Raw genomic sequence first — 15800 nt, forward strand, 5'->3', positions numbered from 1 at the left:
ATCTTTCAGCCCTGAGCCTCTACTTACTGGTGGGCTTAAGATAGCTGCTCTTCGCGCGTTTGTTCGTTCATTCATTCATTCAGGTGCAGACCCTCCGTGCTCCCGCTATTTCTGCTCCTCTGTCGCGCCCTCAATTTCAGCAAAGCTCTCCCTCCCCAGACCCCTGGGAGCCTCCAACCCTCTTCCCACGGTATACAATTAAGGAAAACCTAAAAATTCAAGAAATAAGGAAATGTATAGAGCAATCAGTTATACATATGGAAGAAAATTTTGGATTCATACTCAAAGCATACATAAAAATTAATTAAAGGTAAAAAGCAAAGCTATGAAAATACTCGAAGAAAATAAAATATAGGGCAATATCTTCATGATTCAAGGTAGGGAAGAGTTTTTAAAGCATAACTCAAAATTGCAAAATACAAAGGAAAAGAACTATAATTTTGACTATATTGGTCAAAACTTTTGGTTATTGAGGGAAACCATAGAGGATGAAAAGGAAAGCCACAAACTGAAGATATCTGTGACACATATAGCTGATAAAGGATTAGTATACAGAAAATATAAAAATTTCCTAAAAATCAATGATAAAAAGAAAACTACCAATAGAGACCTACTCAAAAGTATGACAGATACTTCACAGAAGGGGAAATACAAATGTTCAATAAAGCTAAGCAATGTTCAGTATCATTGCTAATCAGGGAATTAAATCCACAGTGAGGTACCATTTTACACACTTGACATTTGCAAAAAATGGTAAAACTAGACAATATCAAGTGTTGGTGAGAATATTGAGTAAGAGGACTCACATACTTCTGGTGAGAATGTAAATCAGTACGGACATTGGAGAACAGTTTGGTAGCATCTAGTTACCGAAACAGATACTTTTTGACTTAGCAACCCCACTCTTAGTCATATTCCCTAAGAAACTCATAAGAATGTTCACTGCCAGAAGTATGTAATAGTTAAAATATTGAAACAAATGTCTGAGAACAAGAGAATCATGTGACAGAGATCGTAAGTTGCTCCCCACCCTCAGGATCCACTTCCCATCCCTTTAAGACCTCTGATTTTTAATTAGATGCATAACCACTTCAAAAAAAGACCGTATTTCCCAGGCTCCCTTTCAGCTAGATGTAGCCATGTGACTAAATTTTGTCCAGTAAATTATAAATGGAAGTGGTGTGTTTAATTTCTTCTTCCCTCTTGTTCTTTTCTGTGGCTGAAATATAGAGATGATGCCTGGGGCCAGAGCAGCTATCTTGGCCTATGAGATGACTTTGGGGAAAAAAGTCACTCAGAGCAGAATGATAAGATAGAAAAAGTGTGGACCCCTGTCACTGTGGAGTGCCATCCCGGCTCTGGACCTCTCATCTCTGCATTTTTACATGAGAGAGGAATAAACTTCTATCATGTTTAAACCACTGTGTGCTAGTTTGTGTTATTGTTCAGCAAATGTTTTCTCCTCTCCCTCTTCTGCATCCCATTGATGTGGACTTGGCCATATGACACACCTTGGCCAATGGAATATGAGTAGACATGATGCAAGCAGAAGCCTTGTGTGCCAGTGGTTTGTTAGGGAAACGATGCCCTGGACAGCCACCGACCACTTACCCTGGAACTCTGAAAGGTTCTCTCTCTTACGTTGAGTGGTGTGGGTAGAAGGGTGCAGCAGTGTGTCGTAGGAGACCTGACTGAGCGTGAGCAGGCTCAGGCCCCTCTCTGCAACAGAGGAACCCCTGCATGCTCACTAACCATAGCAAGATTCCGATAAGACATGCAGAGGTTCCCACTGACTCAGGGTTTGTAGAAATGTTTAGAACAATTTGAATTTTCAGTTTGTAATCAACAATTAAATACATAAAATAACTTGATGTATGCATTTGGTAAGTTTTAAGTATGAAGTGTTTAAATGGTTGGGAAAATTATGTTTACTACAATGAGCCTTAAAGTCTAAGTTGTAGTGATCTTTCTCTGGACAGAGAAGTCCTTCAGATATTAAGACCCTCAGTAATTATGGAAGAAAGAAGTGATAAGTAACTGCATGTATAAATGTATGTTATTGTCTGTAGTGGTTCTTTTTCCATCCCCAAAAGCTATGACTGAGTTGGAGGTGCGTTTTGTGAGCTAGAATAGAATAGAGGGGACTCGGTGTTTCTCTGGAGAGGGACCCTGGCATCCCATGTGAAGTGGTGGTCTACCCGAAGTCCTGAGCTTGCAGATGAGTGTGGATAAGACTTCACATATACATGAGCACAAAGGTTCACCAGAGTGACGCCTCTCAGAGCACAGCAAAGTCCCACATCCAGCTTGGGGCCACCAATGCGAAGTTCTGTCATTTAGAGAAGATACTTTGCTCTCATTTCTGAACATCCAGGCCTGATGTCACTTCTCCTGCAGTTGTCCACAGAGCCCTGCCATATCAGTTTCTAAGGGCCCCTCCTGCCAGATCCACATCCCTTCCCCAGGGAACTGCTGGGTGTGGTATGGATTGTGGGGGTGGAGTGTGGGTCTAAGGCCAGCTCAGAGTCCTGGCCATGACCACATATGTATGTCCACCAGAAGTCCCCTCTCCCCATCCTGGGCATGCTCAGATTCCAAAACCATGGATCAAGACCAATGACTCATGAAACCAAAGATGTGTCAGGGTCCAGAGTCAGTTTCAGGGAACTGGGCTTTCAAGCGTGCAACAGAGCAGGGACTGTGAGGGTGCTCCTGAGCCTGACAGGAGCCCATAAGTGTGCATATATGGATTCTAGAAGAACTGACAGAGGTATCATAATTATCTGTGCAGCTGCAGAGGAAAATATCAAGAAAAACCAAGTTTGGGTTGGAAGGCTACTTAGCATCATCTATCAATATTCAAAATGCACCTACTCTTTTACCCAGTGTGTCATGGTTCCAAGTTATGAGTTTATCCTATAGATACATCCTCCCATCCACATGAGCCATTTATATAAGGACATTTATTGTAGCATTGTTTACAAGAGCAAAAAACTGGAAACAACCTAGAAGTCCATAATTAAGAATGAGTTAAATCAAATATAGAACATCTATGTTATGAAGCATTTATTATGTGGCTGTTAAAAAGATCAAGGAGGATTTATGATACAGATACAATAAGATCTCTAAGATGTATTGTTAAATAAGAAAGCAGTATAACAACCCACAGCTTGTGTAAACAAAGTGGAGAGTATATACACACGTACTTGCACACGCACAGCCGGTAACCCGGAGGATATACAAGAGCCTGGCATCTTGGTTTTTTCTGTGAAGGGGAAGCCGGGAACTCAGGGAGGAAGACACACAAATTTTAAACTGATAGGTATGCAATTCCTAGATTTACCAAATGTTAGAATTTTAAAAAGTAGGGCTTGAAATGAACTGTGCCTATAGAGCCCATACATACGGTCTATACAGGATAGGCTTTGTAAGGTGAAAGGTCACTGCTGTCCCCAGCACTGGGGCGCCAGCAATCAAAAGAAGGGGGACTACGCGGGTGGAAGGCAGTGAGGATGCTACGGGCCAGAAGGCGGCGCTACAGAGCACAGGCCGGGCTCCGCCTGTGGAGAGCACCGGGATCTCAGAAAGTGACGCTGATAGTTTCCATAAACACACAAGAGCTGCTGCATCTGACTCTTGTTCCCTTCAGAGCAGTCGGGTGACAGCCGGGATAATTTGGGGAACCCCTGAGCTCAGGGCTTAAAAAATGTGTCGGAACCTCCTGCGGGACTCTTAGAGTGGAGACACGTTACTCACTGGTGGCAAATACTTGTCTACAGAGAAAGGACCTAAGTTTTTGAAACAGTCAAATTTGTTATCTAGCCACAACGTTGGTTAGAGAAGCGAGAGATTGTTAGTCAATCTTTTGGTAAAAAAACAAAGCATACAATCAAAGCGGATGCTGCCCTGATGCTTCTTAAAAATGGGCTCTGACAGCGGAGCCCAGAGAGGATGCTACAGATGCCGCGCGCCTGGGCAGCACCGGGGGAACGGGGCTCGGGCCACGGCGACGACTTTGAAGAAGCCAGCGCTCCCCTGGACGGGCGGGTTCCGTTTGCCCGCCGGGGGCGCGCCCGGCGCCGGGGACGAGCGCGGCGGCCGGGCGGCTCAGCTCTTCTTGCGCAGCTGGCTGTACTGCGCGCGGCCCAGGATGGGCTCCATGACGCTGGGCCGGAAGAAGCTGTCGCTGACCCGGCGCGCCGGCTTCTCGCGGGGCCCGGCCGGGAAGGCGGCGCGGGGAGCGGCGGGCCCCTCCCCTCTGCCGTCGGGCCCCGGGCCCCGCGCGCTGCGCAGGCCGCCGCGGGGCGGCGCGGGGCGCGGCGCGGGCTCGGGGCTGGCGGGCGGCGCCGCGGACGCCCTGCGCTCCTCATCCCGGCGCTCGGCCTCGGCCGGCGGGTTGTCGATGTCCCGGAATTCGCTCTCGGGCTCCATCAGCGACAGCCTGGGGAGCTGAGCGCCCGGTGGCTGTGTTAGGGCGCCGGCCCAGCCCTCGGCCTGCGCCTCCCTCCCACCGCCAACTCTGGGGCCCGCGCGTTCACGCCCCCCAGGAGCAGCCATCCGAGGGCACGGGTTAGGGTGTGGGGCTGGTGCCTCCCGTCAGTTGTGGGCTAAACATGGCCCATACACTGGCCCCAGCCAGGGTCAGGGTACCCATTCCTGGCCCGGTTTGGGACCCAAGGTTAAAAGGCCGGCTGCCAATCCCCTCCCACGTGCCCATGCCTCTTGGTGGGCATGAGTGACAGAGTGACACGCCTCCTGGCCAGCTCTAAGGGGCCTCCTGCCCTGACCAGCCCTCCTTGAGCCTGCACAACCTATAACTTGATCTTGTAAGGGGACTAGGGACTCCCAAAGGGATAGTATTTGTGTCCCTTGGGTTTTCCTTGTTGATGGAGGGTAGAATGGGGACGGGAGCAGCTGCTGCCCCCCGGAACACAGCTCACCCCTCAGGCCCCAGAAGCCTCTCCACAGCCCCTTCCCCAGAAGCAGCATGCAAAACTGCTGAGTCCTTCAGGTGGGAGCTGAGGGGTGAGGGCTGGGCCACTGGAACCCCCCAGTCTGGTAGTGGAAGACCTCCCCACCAGCAGATGAGAAGGAGGGATGTGGGGAAAGGTCTCAGGCCAGAGCCACCGTTCTCTCTCCTCGAGGCTGGGAAGGGCCCCAGGCAAGACCACAGTTTGTCAAAATGTTTCTGGGGCGCTGCGGATCAAAGGAGGGCCACCAGGGACACGGGAAGGGCAGGCAGCGGCAGCCCCTTGTGTCGAATCTGCTTTATCTGCCCTTTCCAGGCCCTGAGGAGGAGGGAGGGTCAGCCTGCTGGGACTCACCGGCACGTAGTGCACCACCGTGTCCACCACGTTGTCAGTAACACCCTTCAGGGCATCTGAAAGGGACATGGCTCTCCCCTTGGTGGAGGAGACAGCGTGGGCCGGCGTGAGGTGCAGCACCCTCACTGCCGTGCCCAGCACAGCCGACGGTGCCCAGGTCACCGCGGCGATGGTGCTCTGGAGGGCCTTCTGCAGCGTGTGCGCCACACTGCCCAGGAGGCCTTGCGGGCTGGGCAGGGCTGCCACCTGGGGGCCAGAGCACGGTCAGCACCTGCTGTAGCCACTCCTCTAACCCTTTCCCTTCCATCATCCCCAAGGTAGAGGGGAAAGAACAGGGACGCGGATGGAGAAAACTGTTAGCCCGGCTCCGCCACTAGCTGTGTGGCCTTTGGCAGGACACTTGGCCTCTCTGAAACTCAGTTTCTTCATTTGCAAAACAGGGATGACAAACTCTGTCCTGCCTATTTTATAGGGTTGTTTGAGGATCAGCTGAGAGAAGCGCAGAGGACTTTGCTGGCTGGGCGTTTGGAGGTGCGGTGAAGCGCGCTGCACCATGTCCCATGTCCCATGTCCCTGGGCCTGGGGGCAGAGACCCTTGTCTCACCCTGTGCCTCAGCTGCTCACCCACTCCATGGGCTGTGGGGCCTCGGAGCCTTTGCCCCTCACCCAGCCCCCACCGTCTCTCTTACCTCGCTGAGCTTGTTCTCCTCCGTCTCTGATTCCTCATCCTCCGTCTCCTCCCCCTCTGTGTCCATCTGGTCCTCGCGGTCCTCCTCCTGGGAGGCCGTGTGGTGGTGCAGCCAGGGCACGCGCACCTCACTCTGCCGCCGGGACAGCACCTGCACAGCGGCTGAGGCACCCCACTGGGCCAGGCTGCTCTGAGGGCAGGAAGGCAGAGGGCACTGTCTCAAAGCCCTTGCGCGAGGTGGGCAGTCGCGGCAAGCAAAGAAATTCCCTTGTCCCCAGCCCACAGACCCTTCTTAAAACTTTTCACTGAGTGATGACTTCTGTATGCTGAAGTGCATGCACCTGCAGGGTATGGCTCTGGGTTTTTTTTTTTTATAGGAATGCATGTGGAACCACCACAGATCAAGAAAGAGACCATTTTCAACACCCAGAACACCGCTGTGCTCCCTGCCCACTCAATACCCCATGAAGATGACCATATTTGGCCCCCATCATGATACACTGGTTTTGCTGTTTTTGAACTTTGGACTCATGCAATGTGTTTTCTCTCCTAAATAGCTTCCTTTGTTCAATATTATGCTGTGAGATTTGGCCATGTTATTGCTTGATGAAGTCATCCCTTCTTTTTCATATCTGTGTAATATCCCATATGTGGCATAACTATACCACAGTTTAGACATTCTACTGTTGATGGACACTCATACTGTTTCTAGTTCTTGGCTGAGAATAAAGCTGATAGGAATATTTTGACGTGTCTTCTGGGGGACATGAATGCTCATTTCCCTTGAATGGAATTGCTGGGTCAGAGGGGAAATGTATGTTTCACTGTAGTAGAAACACTCTGCAGATATTTAAAGGGTAAAAAGATCAAGTAGGCCAGAATGTCCCGTGGTAGGAAACTGACCTGGGAAGGTGGGCTGGTATCCCCTGAGGGACTCCTTGGCTTATTCCAAAACCCTAGAGAGCCCCACAAACAGGGCCTCCTTGGGGGACAGCTTCAGGGGACACCATCATATCCTAGGTGAACAGGGGTGCCTAAGGCCATGCCACCCAGGGGGGCCTCACCAGCAGAGGCTAGTCAGGTGCAGGGGTCACTCTCAGCCCCCATTGGTGATGACCCCAGTGCAGGGGACAGAGGGGAACTACTCCTGCATCCCTGCTGTAGCCACAGAACGTGCCACATAGCAGGTTCTCAGCAAACGTCTGCATGAATGAATAAGCCAGTCCTGAAGATGCTTTTAAAAGTACCACCCAAATAATGACTGAGAAGTGGTTATCCTGGTTGTTGACCTTTATGCTTTTCCTTTATGGTTTTAGTTTCTTACTAAAGTTCCTTATGAAAAAAACCAGCCTATCTCTGCTGAAACACACAGAGAAGTGAGGATGGAGTGTGGCAGGGACTTAGCCCCAACTGGGCCTAGAAAAGGCAGCTGCACCTTGGGTGTGGTGACTGCAAATTAGAAGTCTCTAGAAGGGAACTCAGAAACCTGGGGGCAGTTAGGGGCAGGTCCAGCTGGGGCTCTCTTCTCAACTGACAGGGTTTTGTTGCTTATTTACAGGTAACACGCCCTGGTGCCTGGACAGCAGATGAGGGTCTCTGCTCCCTCACAGGTGGGAGGGCCCACGGCAAGTGGCCCACTGGGAGGGTGAAGGTTGGGGTGGACTCAGAGAAGAAATGGGAGAGACAGAAGTGGACAGCGAGCCAGGACCACCCTAGCAAGCTGGCTTGCCCTCAGCTCATATCCTGTCCATCCTCTCCCCTTGCGGCCTGGAGGACCAGCCCTCTGCCCTTCTTAAGGCCTCTTGTCCTCAGACCTAAAGAACCAGCCCAGGCTGGAAGAGATGCTCCCAGCAGAGGAGGCCGAGTTGGGTGGGGGATGGGAGGGACCAGAGCACCCACAGGGCTGCCAGGCCGGCAGTCGGAGCTCAGGCAGACACTCACCAGGGGCGCCACACCCGGGATCCACATGGCCAGGGCGTGGCCCTGCTTCAGCGCCTGCGCTGTGGTCTGGAAGGTGTGTCGAGAGAGGGTGTTGGCCAGGGCCCCAACCCTGCTCACGAGGCTCTGCTGGGCCTTGAGAGGCTTCTGGGCCTGCTGATGCCCTGGAGCAGGGGCTGGATGGAGGTTTTGGAGGGGAAGGGAAAGCGAATCAGAGAGGGGTTGGAGGAAGCTAGGCCGTGTCCAGGTTGGAGAGCGGCAGTCCTAGCCCCACCACGAGTTCCCTGGGGATTCCGGCAACTCACTCCCCCCACTTACAAATAGGTGAGGATCTGAAAATCTCGTGGGGCCTTCCCTGTTCCAGCAGTGGCTGTAGGAGCCCTGGCTGCCTCTTGCTAATACCCAGGCAGCCAGGGTGGCCACCTCACTTCCCAGGGTGGGTCTGCCAGCCCCCTCAATGGCAGATACCTGAATCTTCCTTGGCTGGAGGGAGGAGGAACTCTACCACCTTCTCAACACCACTCAGGGCCAAGTCGGCGCCTCCAGAGGCCAGCCGGCCGGCTCGGGTGTGGGCGGCATACTCGGCAGTGTCTCTGGCCACCCCCCAGGCGCGCTCACAGCTGGACAGAGCGGCCCCCAGGACCTTGTCCGAAGTGCTGGCGATGGGCACGCTGATGCTGTTCCTGGCGCTTCGGAGACGGGTAGAGATGGTGTCCTTCAGCTCAGAGGCGATCTGGGGGAAGTGGGAAGTGGGGTCAGGCATGTAGGTCCGGCAGGCCCTGAGCTCAGCTTCCATGAAGGCACTGAAAGGCCCAGGGCACTGGCCCCAGTACTTAGGCACCTTGATTAAGCTGAGCTTTAAAGGAAGAGGGCGCCAGTCCTCTCCGTGCCAACTTAACAGATCTCCTGGCTTCTTTGTACCCCATTTCTGCCTGCAAGATCCTAACCATCCTTTGAGGATCCCCTGCAAGGCTGCCTCCTTGATGACGTCTGTCCTGGAATCCTCCTGCACACACGGTTTCTCCTTCCCAGTTCCTCTGCCGGCTCTGTCCTTCCCTCAGAACACGGCTTACATTCCCATCTGTGTTTATACGAATTTATAGATGTGGCTGATCCTCATACAAGCTCTGCACTGAAATGACTTGTCTTTCTCTCCTATTAGCCTGGAAGAGACTATGTGACAAAGATATGCCCTTCATCTGGAAAAATGAAGTGTGAAGAGCACAGACCTCAGGGCCAAACGGACCCGCTCCTGTGTGGCCTCCACTTAAGGCTGTGTAGCCACGGGGAGGTCACGCCTTTCCTCTCCTACCCCAGAGGGTCGACAAAAGGATTCAATGGGAGGACTGGATAAATCCCGTGGCATAAGGTCCGTAGAGCTCAGTGGATGTTTGTGTGGCGGGTAGGTGGTCATTGAGCTGGATGACAGAGTCGGAGGCTGAAGCTTAGATCCGACAAGGCCTGACGTGGACCTCACTCGGTATGCGCCCAGTGAACACATCCCCGGATGAAGTGCTTTCCCGTCTCACGGCCCGTAGAGGACGGGAGACTGCAGTCTGAGGATCTGATGGCTGAGACCCGTGACCTTAGGCAGCTGCAGTCCCCAAGTGATCCAATGCAGGCCCACAGGGTTTCGGGGGCCGGGTGGGGGGCAATCAGGATGCACCCCAAGCTCCTGTTTGAGTTTGTCTCTGGGCTGCATCTGCTGGTCCCAGAAAGCCTGCCTTCATGTGGCCCCACAGAGAGAGGAGGAAACCTGTTGTGAGGCCTTAGGGGCGGGCAGCTGACACCAGCCTTGGAGGGTGTTGGCCACAGAGACTCACAGTCACAGCATCGTCAGCCTGGGGCCGCTCCCCCCCCAACAGGCAGTGACTACAGAGTGGGGGGCACCTTAGAGAAGAGGGGAGGGACTCACCTTCTCAGGAGGGTACTGGAGGGCTGGGATCTTTTCCTCCAGGTGGTCCAGGCCTCGGCAGGCCAGCTCGTTGGCAGCCGTGACTAGAAGTGAAGGGCCGTGGTGTGGTGAGCCCCTCCTCCACCGTGAGCACCTAGCCGTGGCCTCTGTGCCAGGGAAGGTGCCTCACAGCCCTCAAACCCCAGCCCTGCTGCCTCCCAAGCACCTCAGAACCCGCCACATTTAGCCCTCGTCTGCTGTGACTCCTTGAGACCAGGTGCTGCCTTCCCTCCCGGTAAGAGCTCTGCAGTCAGGCAGTCCTGCCAGCAAAGCCCAGCGCCTGCATCTGCAGCGTGGGCCCTCCAGCAAGTCCCAGCCTGCCTGAGCCTCGGGTCCTTCGTGTGTGGACCATGGACGGATGGTACCTGCCTGGCAGGAGGAAGTGATGGAAACTATGTGAATCACCAAAAAATACTGTCCTTCCTTCTGCACCCTCCCCTCTCTGGGTGAGCAGAGAGCAGAGCAGAGGTGTGAGGGGAGGGTGCCGCAGGGCCCGAGGGTGGGCTCCGGGGAAACAGGCCTGGCACTGCCTAGTCCTAGAGGGGACTGCCTCCCACCACAGCCCGTCCAGGCCCCAGGCTGTCTTTGGCCCTTCCTGCTCACTCTAGGAGTGAGACGGCCAACCGTGGGGAGACAGCCACAGGGACGAGAAAGGCATTGTCCCCAGAGAGCCAGAAACGCCAGAGGACGCAGAGGCTTCCCGGAGATACTGCCTAGGGGCCCCCGAGGATATGAGCTCTGCAGTCATGATCATGGAGATGAGTTTCAAAGGATGCTTACATATTCTCTTTCATATATTCCTTCTCCAGATAGCTTATATTTCTTCACACAATTCTCAAGTGTCAGAGACCAGATGACTTGGCTGTCTTCTGATTGGGCAAAATGAGACCCAGGGGCGTATTTAAGGAGCTTACAGGCAGGAAGGCTGGCCCAGCGCCTGAGTCCTCTTTACATGTGTTCTCGCCTGTTTGCTCTGCAGAATCTTCAGATACCCATAATTCTCCCATCAGGGTGGTGGAAGGCCCTAGGCTTCTCAGGGCTGCTGGAATTTCCTTCAGCCCTGTCAAGAGTCCTACCTTGGAGACCAAATGTTCAAATGGGACAGGATAATTTTAACAGAGCAGGTCTGATCAGGCCTGCATGGACTGCTGTTCACCACTGGCGCCCTGGCAGGCAGCTCTCGGCCGCCCCTGCCTGTCACAGGCCGGTAGGTACCCTCAGTGGCTCTGCCCAGAGGCTTGCCCTTCCCCAAAGCTCCCCCCAGCCCTGCCAGGCCAGCCCTTGTGTTGCCCCTGCCCTGTGCCAGACCCTGTTAGTTCCTGCTGGATTTAAAGCTAGCGTGGGGTTCTGGTCTGCCACAGGCCCCCTCCCAGCACTGCCCACGTAGCCCTGCCCATCCTTCCCCTGACAAGTCTTTGGACCATCATTGTCTTCCTAGGAAAATGCCAGCTGGGCTACAGGTAAGGCATCTCCAGGTGAGAAGAGATCTGCACCTGTATTTACCTACATCGATCTGTAACTACATCACTTGTATCTACAGATGAGAAGACTTGTAGGTAGTTAGGAAGGCAGTCAAACGAAAAAGCAGAGAGACATGCTGGCAGAGAGACAAGTAAGCTATGAGACCATCAGACAGACAAACAGACTGGCAGGCAGGCAGTGCATCCATGAGCAGGCGGGCAGCCTCTGAGTGCCTCGAGGACTCACACTGGGTGGACAGCCTGCGGACCACGGGCTCCATGCTCCAGGCTGCCAGGCTGCTGGCGCCCTGCACGCCCTTCTCGTAGGCATTGCACACAGAGGCCACCAGCGGGTGGGCTTCCTTGGTGCTGGTGTAGGTCTTCTGGAAGCACTCACAGGTGCCGCTCACCACTGGCAGCTGCAGGACGCGCTGCAGCACGTTCTCCTGCTCCTGGCATGGAAGGAAGGCATTCACGTCACTCTTCCTCCTCCTCCCGCCTCCCAGGAAGGTGGCCCGGGGTCACGGAGCCCATCAGTGAGGCTAGCTTGGTCTAAGAGACCTAGGAGGAAGCCAGGCCAGAGCGGTCTCTGGATGCCCCACACGAAAAACAAGAGCCAGGCCGCCACGCTCTCCTGGTCACAGACCAGGCTCTGCAGCACTACTGAGGCAATCTCCATCCTTCAGGGACCACGCCAGTTGCACCCCACCTTCTAGCCACCCCACCTTGAACTCAATGGTAGAAAGCACGTGTGTCAGTGTGTCTATAGTTCAGTTCACTTTGGATGGTGGCTCCATCTAAAACTTTTTCTGGTCTTTCTGGGACACTGTCTCCCTGCCTGAGTGTGCTGGTCCCACTGCCTAGAAGGTTCCCCTCCCTCCCATGTCCCTCTCGGTCTGGTGCAATGCCATCGCCTCAAGGCACAGCATGGGCCTCATGTCTGTGAAGCTTCCTGACTCTCCTCTCTCGCATCAGAAGCCGCCACTTCCTTCCTGGGTTGTCCATGTTTGTCACCTAGTGCTGGGGTTGTGTGTACACCTGTCTCTCCCTGTAGGCCGTCATCTCTGTGCTTCCAGCGCCCAGCCTAAGACCTGCACAGTAATATTTCTTAAATAAGTGAATCACAGCCAGGGCTGCACCTGGTAGAAAGTGTAAATTTAGATCTTCCCAGCTGCACAGAATCACAGAACCTCAGGCCTCCGGGGGGCCTCTGCAGCAGGAGTCCTTCCCACAGTCTCTCTGGCAAGCGTCTATTTAGACACCTCCTTAGAATTCACTCGTCCCTCAGAGAGTGGCCTGTGCCCCTCGTTGGACAGCAGTGCTCAGCTGAAATCCACCTCTGCCCACTGCGCCACCCACTGCCTTCTGGACCAACGCTGAGAAAATCTATTTCATCATTCACGGGCTGCCCCTTCACGAATTCAAAGGCAAGGAAGCCTCCCTTTAGCAGCCCCTTCTCCGTGCTAAATATCTCCAGCTCCTAACTTAGCTTACACACTGCTCACCAGCCTGGTCTGGTGAGCCCCTCCTCTGGGGATAGTTTGGGGTTGCCTTTCTTAAAAATACAGCACTCAGGCTTGCAGACAGCGTTCCCCAGGAGGTCTGGGGATGTGAATGGTGAACGAAACTGTCGTTTCTCATTATTGGGGTGCTGTGCTCTTATTAATGCATTTTAACTTTGGCAGCAGCCACACTATTAAATTTTAGGTCACCTAAGAATCTTAGTGAAAAAACATTGGTCTTTGAGGAAAGGAATGTGGAGTCCAGTCGTGCAAAGGGAAGCATTTTCAGGACCACTGTGTTCCAGGCGCCAACCAGGTGCTTTGGTGACATGACCTCATTAAATTCTAAGTGAGACCCTCTGAGGTCAGCATTCTCACTACTGCAAAGACTCCGAGATGTGAGGTAACTTACCCGAGATCACACAGTTCCTGAATGGCAGAGCCAGGATTCCAACTCAGGCCTGAAATGGCGCATCTGGGATTTGTTTCAAAATAACACAAGGTAGGGGAATAAATGAGGATGCGGCAGGCCTGGCGATGGATTAATGGTGGTTGGGGCTGATGGAGGGTATTGTATTCCCTGGCTACTCTTATGAACGTTAAGAATCCTTCACATTAAAGTCAAAGGAGAAAACTCGCAGGTCCGACCCGCCACGCCAGCTCTCTCTGAAGCCTTGGGTGTGGCACTGCTGCGTGGTTCTGCTCTGAGGCAGGGACCCAGCCCCTGCTGTTGGTAGGAGGCTGAGGTAGAAGGCCCATCAGGGAGACCTGTGCGTACACTAGACAGCAGGCCACAGTATTTTAGCTTTTTGTCTTCCAGGTGACTTTGAAATTTGAACTAGAAAAAGATTATGACTGTAAACAAAACATTTTCTTTAACATTTTGGACAGAGCCTCCAGGGGTTGTTTTAGGCAAAGCCCAAGAAGGAGAGAGATCCTGAGAATGGAATAAACCATCATCCATTAGGCTGACTTAACTACTCACTTGGCCATTTTATGCCCCTCTGTGTTCTAAGATTCAGTACAAAACCTAACACGGCGATTCTCAGTGCAAAGGTTAGGTAAAGCCTAATTGGGACACCACGGGTATAGCATGCATTCACAAGTTTTAAGTTTCGCTGTCTTAATTGTGCCTAAATCAGAGAGGCCTTGCCAAGAGGCATCAGGTACACCTCCGAGTGTCTAACCAGTCCAAGTCCCGTGAAAACCAGGCTAGTCACCCAACACTGGAAACCTTGCTCCTTTCACCCCTTCCCGCATGCCGCACGGGCTGCACACCAGGTTACTCCAAGAGGTGCCACGTACATGGAGCATGACGTGAAGGATGTTCCTGGAGTCACCAAGGGCAGTGACTCAGGCCTGAATACACATGCAGCCTGGGAGGGCAGTCTTCTCCGTCTGAGTTTAGAATACAGTAGCTCCCTTCCTCTTCTGCCCCTCCCTGCAGTGAGTATTTCTGTCCTTTTCCTCCAAGGTGCTTAGTTTTTATCAGGCATCTTCCCTCCCCTGCCCAAGATCCTCTACGAGGCCCCTGCAAAAGGTAGTGAGGGCAGGAGTAGCTAGGACATAACGGGTGATGAGCTAGGCATGTAATCTAGGCCCATCCGACTCAAGGTCCCCTGAACCTCCCCTCCCCGCTCAGCTGTCCACCCCTGACTCAGACAAGCCCAAGTTACTTACGGGGAGCTCTCCATCCGGCAAGGCGGGGCCCTTGTTGACTGCCATCGTAGCTCTTCAGGCTGCAAAGCAGAGGGTCTCGGGTCCATCAGAAGGCCCTCGGCTTGAGGTCCACAGGGCCAGGCCCCTACCTTTCATGGCCACCAGCTGAGCCCAGGATGCCTGGGAGCTCAAGTTCCCTGAACAGAGGGCCTTAGGCTGGAGGGCGAATGTCACGGACAAGTGGCCACTCCTTAGTCCCATATGGATGAGTTGCCCCACAGCCTCCTTCTCAAGACAGATGTTTCTCACAAGGGTTCAGGGTAAGAACTGAAAATAATGGTAGCTTTAAGAGATTAAAGGTTTCAGATGAAGTTTAGGGGCTCTTAGATAAGGGCCCAAAGGAGACTAAAAGAACACTTTTCAAGTTTAGTCTCTTTTTTTAATGAAAAAGTCTGCATTAATTCCTGTTATTAAGCAAGCTTATCTGGTAGTCCTCCCTCCATGCTCGGCCAGGTGAGAAAGCAGTCACTTGCACACCAGCTACTTTAGTTGTGTTCTGGAAAAGCTAGTGGCCCAGAACCTCTACTCTGCACGCGGCCGTTCTTGGGGAGCAGTCTCTCCCTTGGGGGTTTCCCGCAGGCCTCTTCGTCATCAAACCCCCAGCAGGCCCTTACCCTCAACTTCTTCCCTTTAACTCAGAAACAAGGCAGGACAGGTGGATGTTCCAGAACCCCCACGCTCACACCAGCTGCCGCCACCCCAGGTGCACAGAGCCCAGGCTGCGGAGCGTCTCCTCCGGCAGAAACGATTCCAGTTACTCCGGGGAGCCTTGGGTAATGCTGCTAACACCTCCCAGCTAGAGGGCAGAGAGGAAGAGAAAGCTGGGTCAGCTGGTTGTCATGGCTATTTGACCCAGGGTCCCCTGGGCATACCCTAACTTCTGCAAGGAGATTTAGCCAAGGAGGAGGTGGACAGCAGAGCTGAAGACCCAGGCTCAAAGGAGTTATTATCCCAGAGCCATGAAATACCAGTTCTGTAATGTTTCTGGCCCCCAGTTCCCAAAAACCTGTTTTCCAGAAAGAAGGTTTTGGGATGTATGTCATTAGACTCATAAACTCTAAAGCTCTATAACCTTTGGCTCCTTTTCCACATCCTGTCCTGTGGGACTGTTCCCTTCACACCTCCTTATATACCATTGACCCTTAGATTAACACCCGCACGGGAGCAGGGTTCACCTGAATGTATGACTCTCTGGTGATGAAGATAAAGGGCTCC

The 15800-nt window shown here is 53.1% G+C and overlaps 1 protein-coding gene across 3 annotated transcripts; it reads right to left on the reverse strand.

Moving 5' to 3' along the window:
• Positions 1-2946: 2946 nt before the first annotated feature.
• Positions 2947-15427, reverse strand: PLIN1 (perilipin 1). Of its 3 annotated transcripts, none has more exons than XM_057494723.1 (9): positions 15200-15427; positions 14547-14605; positions 11612-11816; positions 9866-9948; positions 8419-8683; positions 7954-8126; positions 6014-6202; positions 5325-5402; positions 2947-4449 (listed from the first exon to the last, which is right to left on the reverse strand). In XM_057494723.1, exons 2-9 carry the CDS (start codon positions 14589-14591, stop codon positions 4108-4110), a joined length of 1380 nt encoding a protein of 459 aa, XP_057350706.1. In that variant the 5' UTR covers positions 14592-14605; positions 15200-15427; the 3' UTR covers positions 2947-4107. The 3 variants fall into 3 exon arrangements, with proteins under 3 accessions (XP_057350706.1, XP_057350705.1, XP_057350707.1); XM_057494722.1 differs by having other exon boundaries at positions 5325-5570; positions 15200-15422; XM_057494724.1 differs by lacking the exon at positions 5325-5402 and having other exon boundaries at positions 15200-15426.
• Between the last annotated feature and the right edge of the window lie 373 nt (positions 15428-15800).

Source organism: Manis pentadactyla, chromosome 18 (genome assembly GCF_030020395.1).
Source record: "Manis pentadactyla isolate mManPen7 chromosome 18, mManPen7.hap1, whole genome shotgun sequence".
In the NCBI taxonomy this organism is placed as follows: domain Eukaryota; kingdom Metazoa; phylum Chordata; class Mammalia; order Pholidota; family Manidae; genus Manis; species Manis pentadactyla.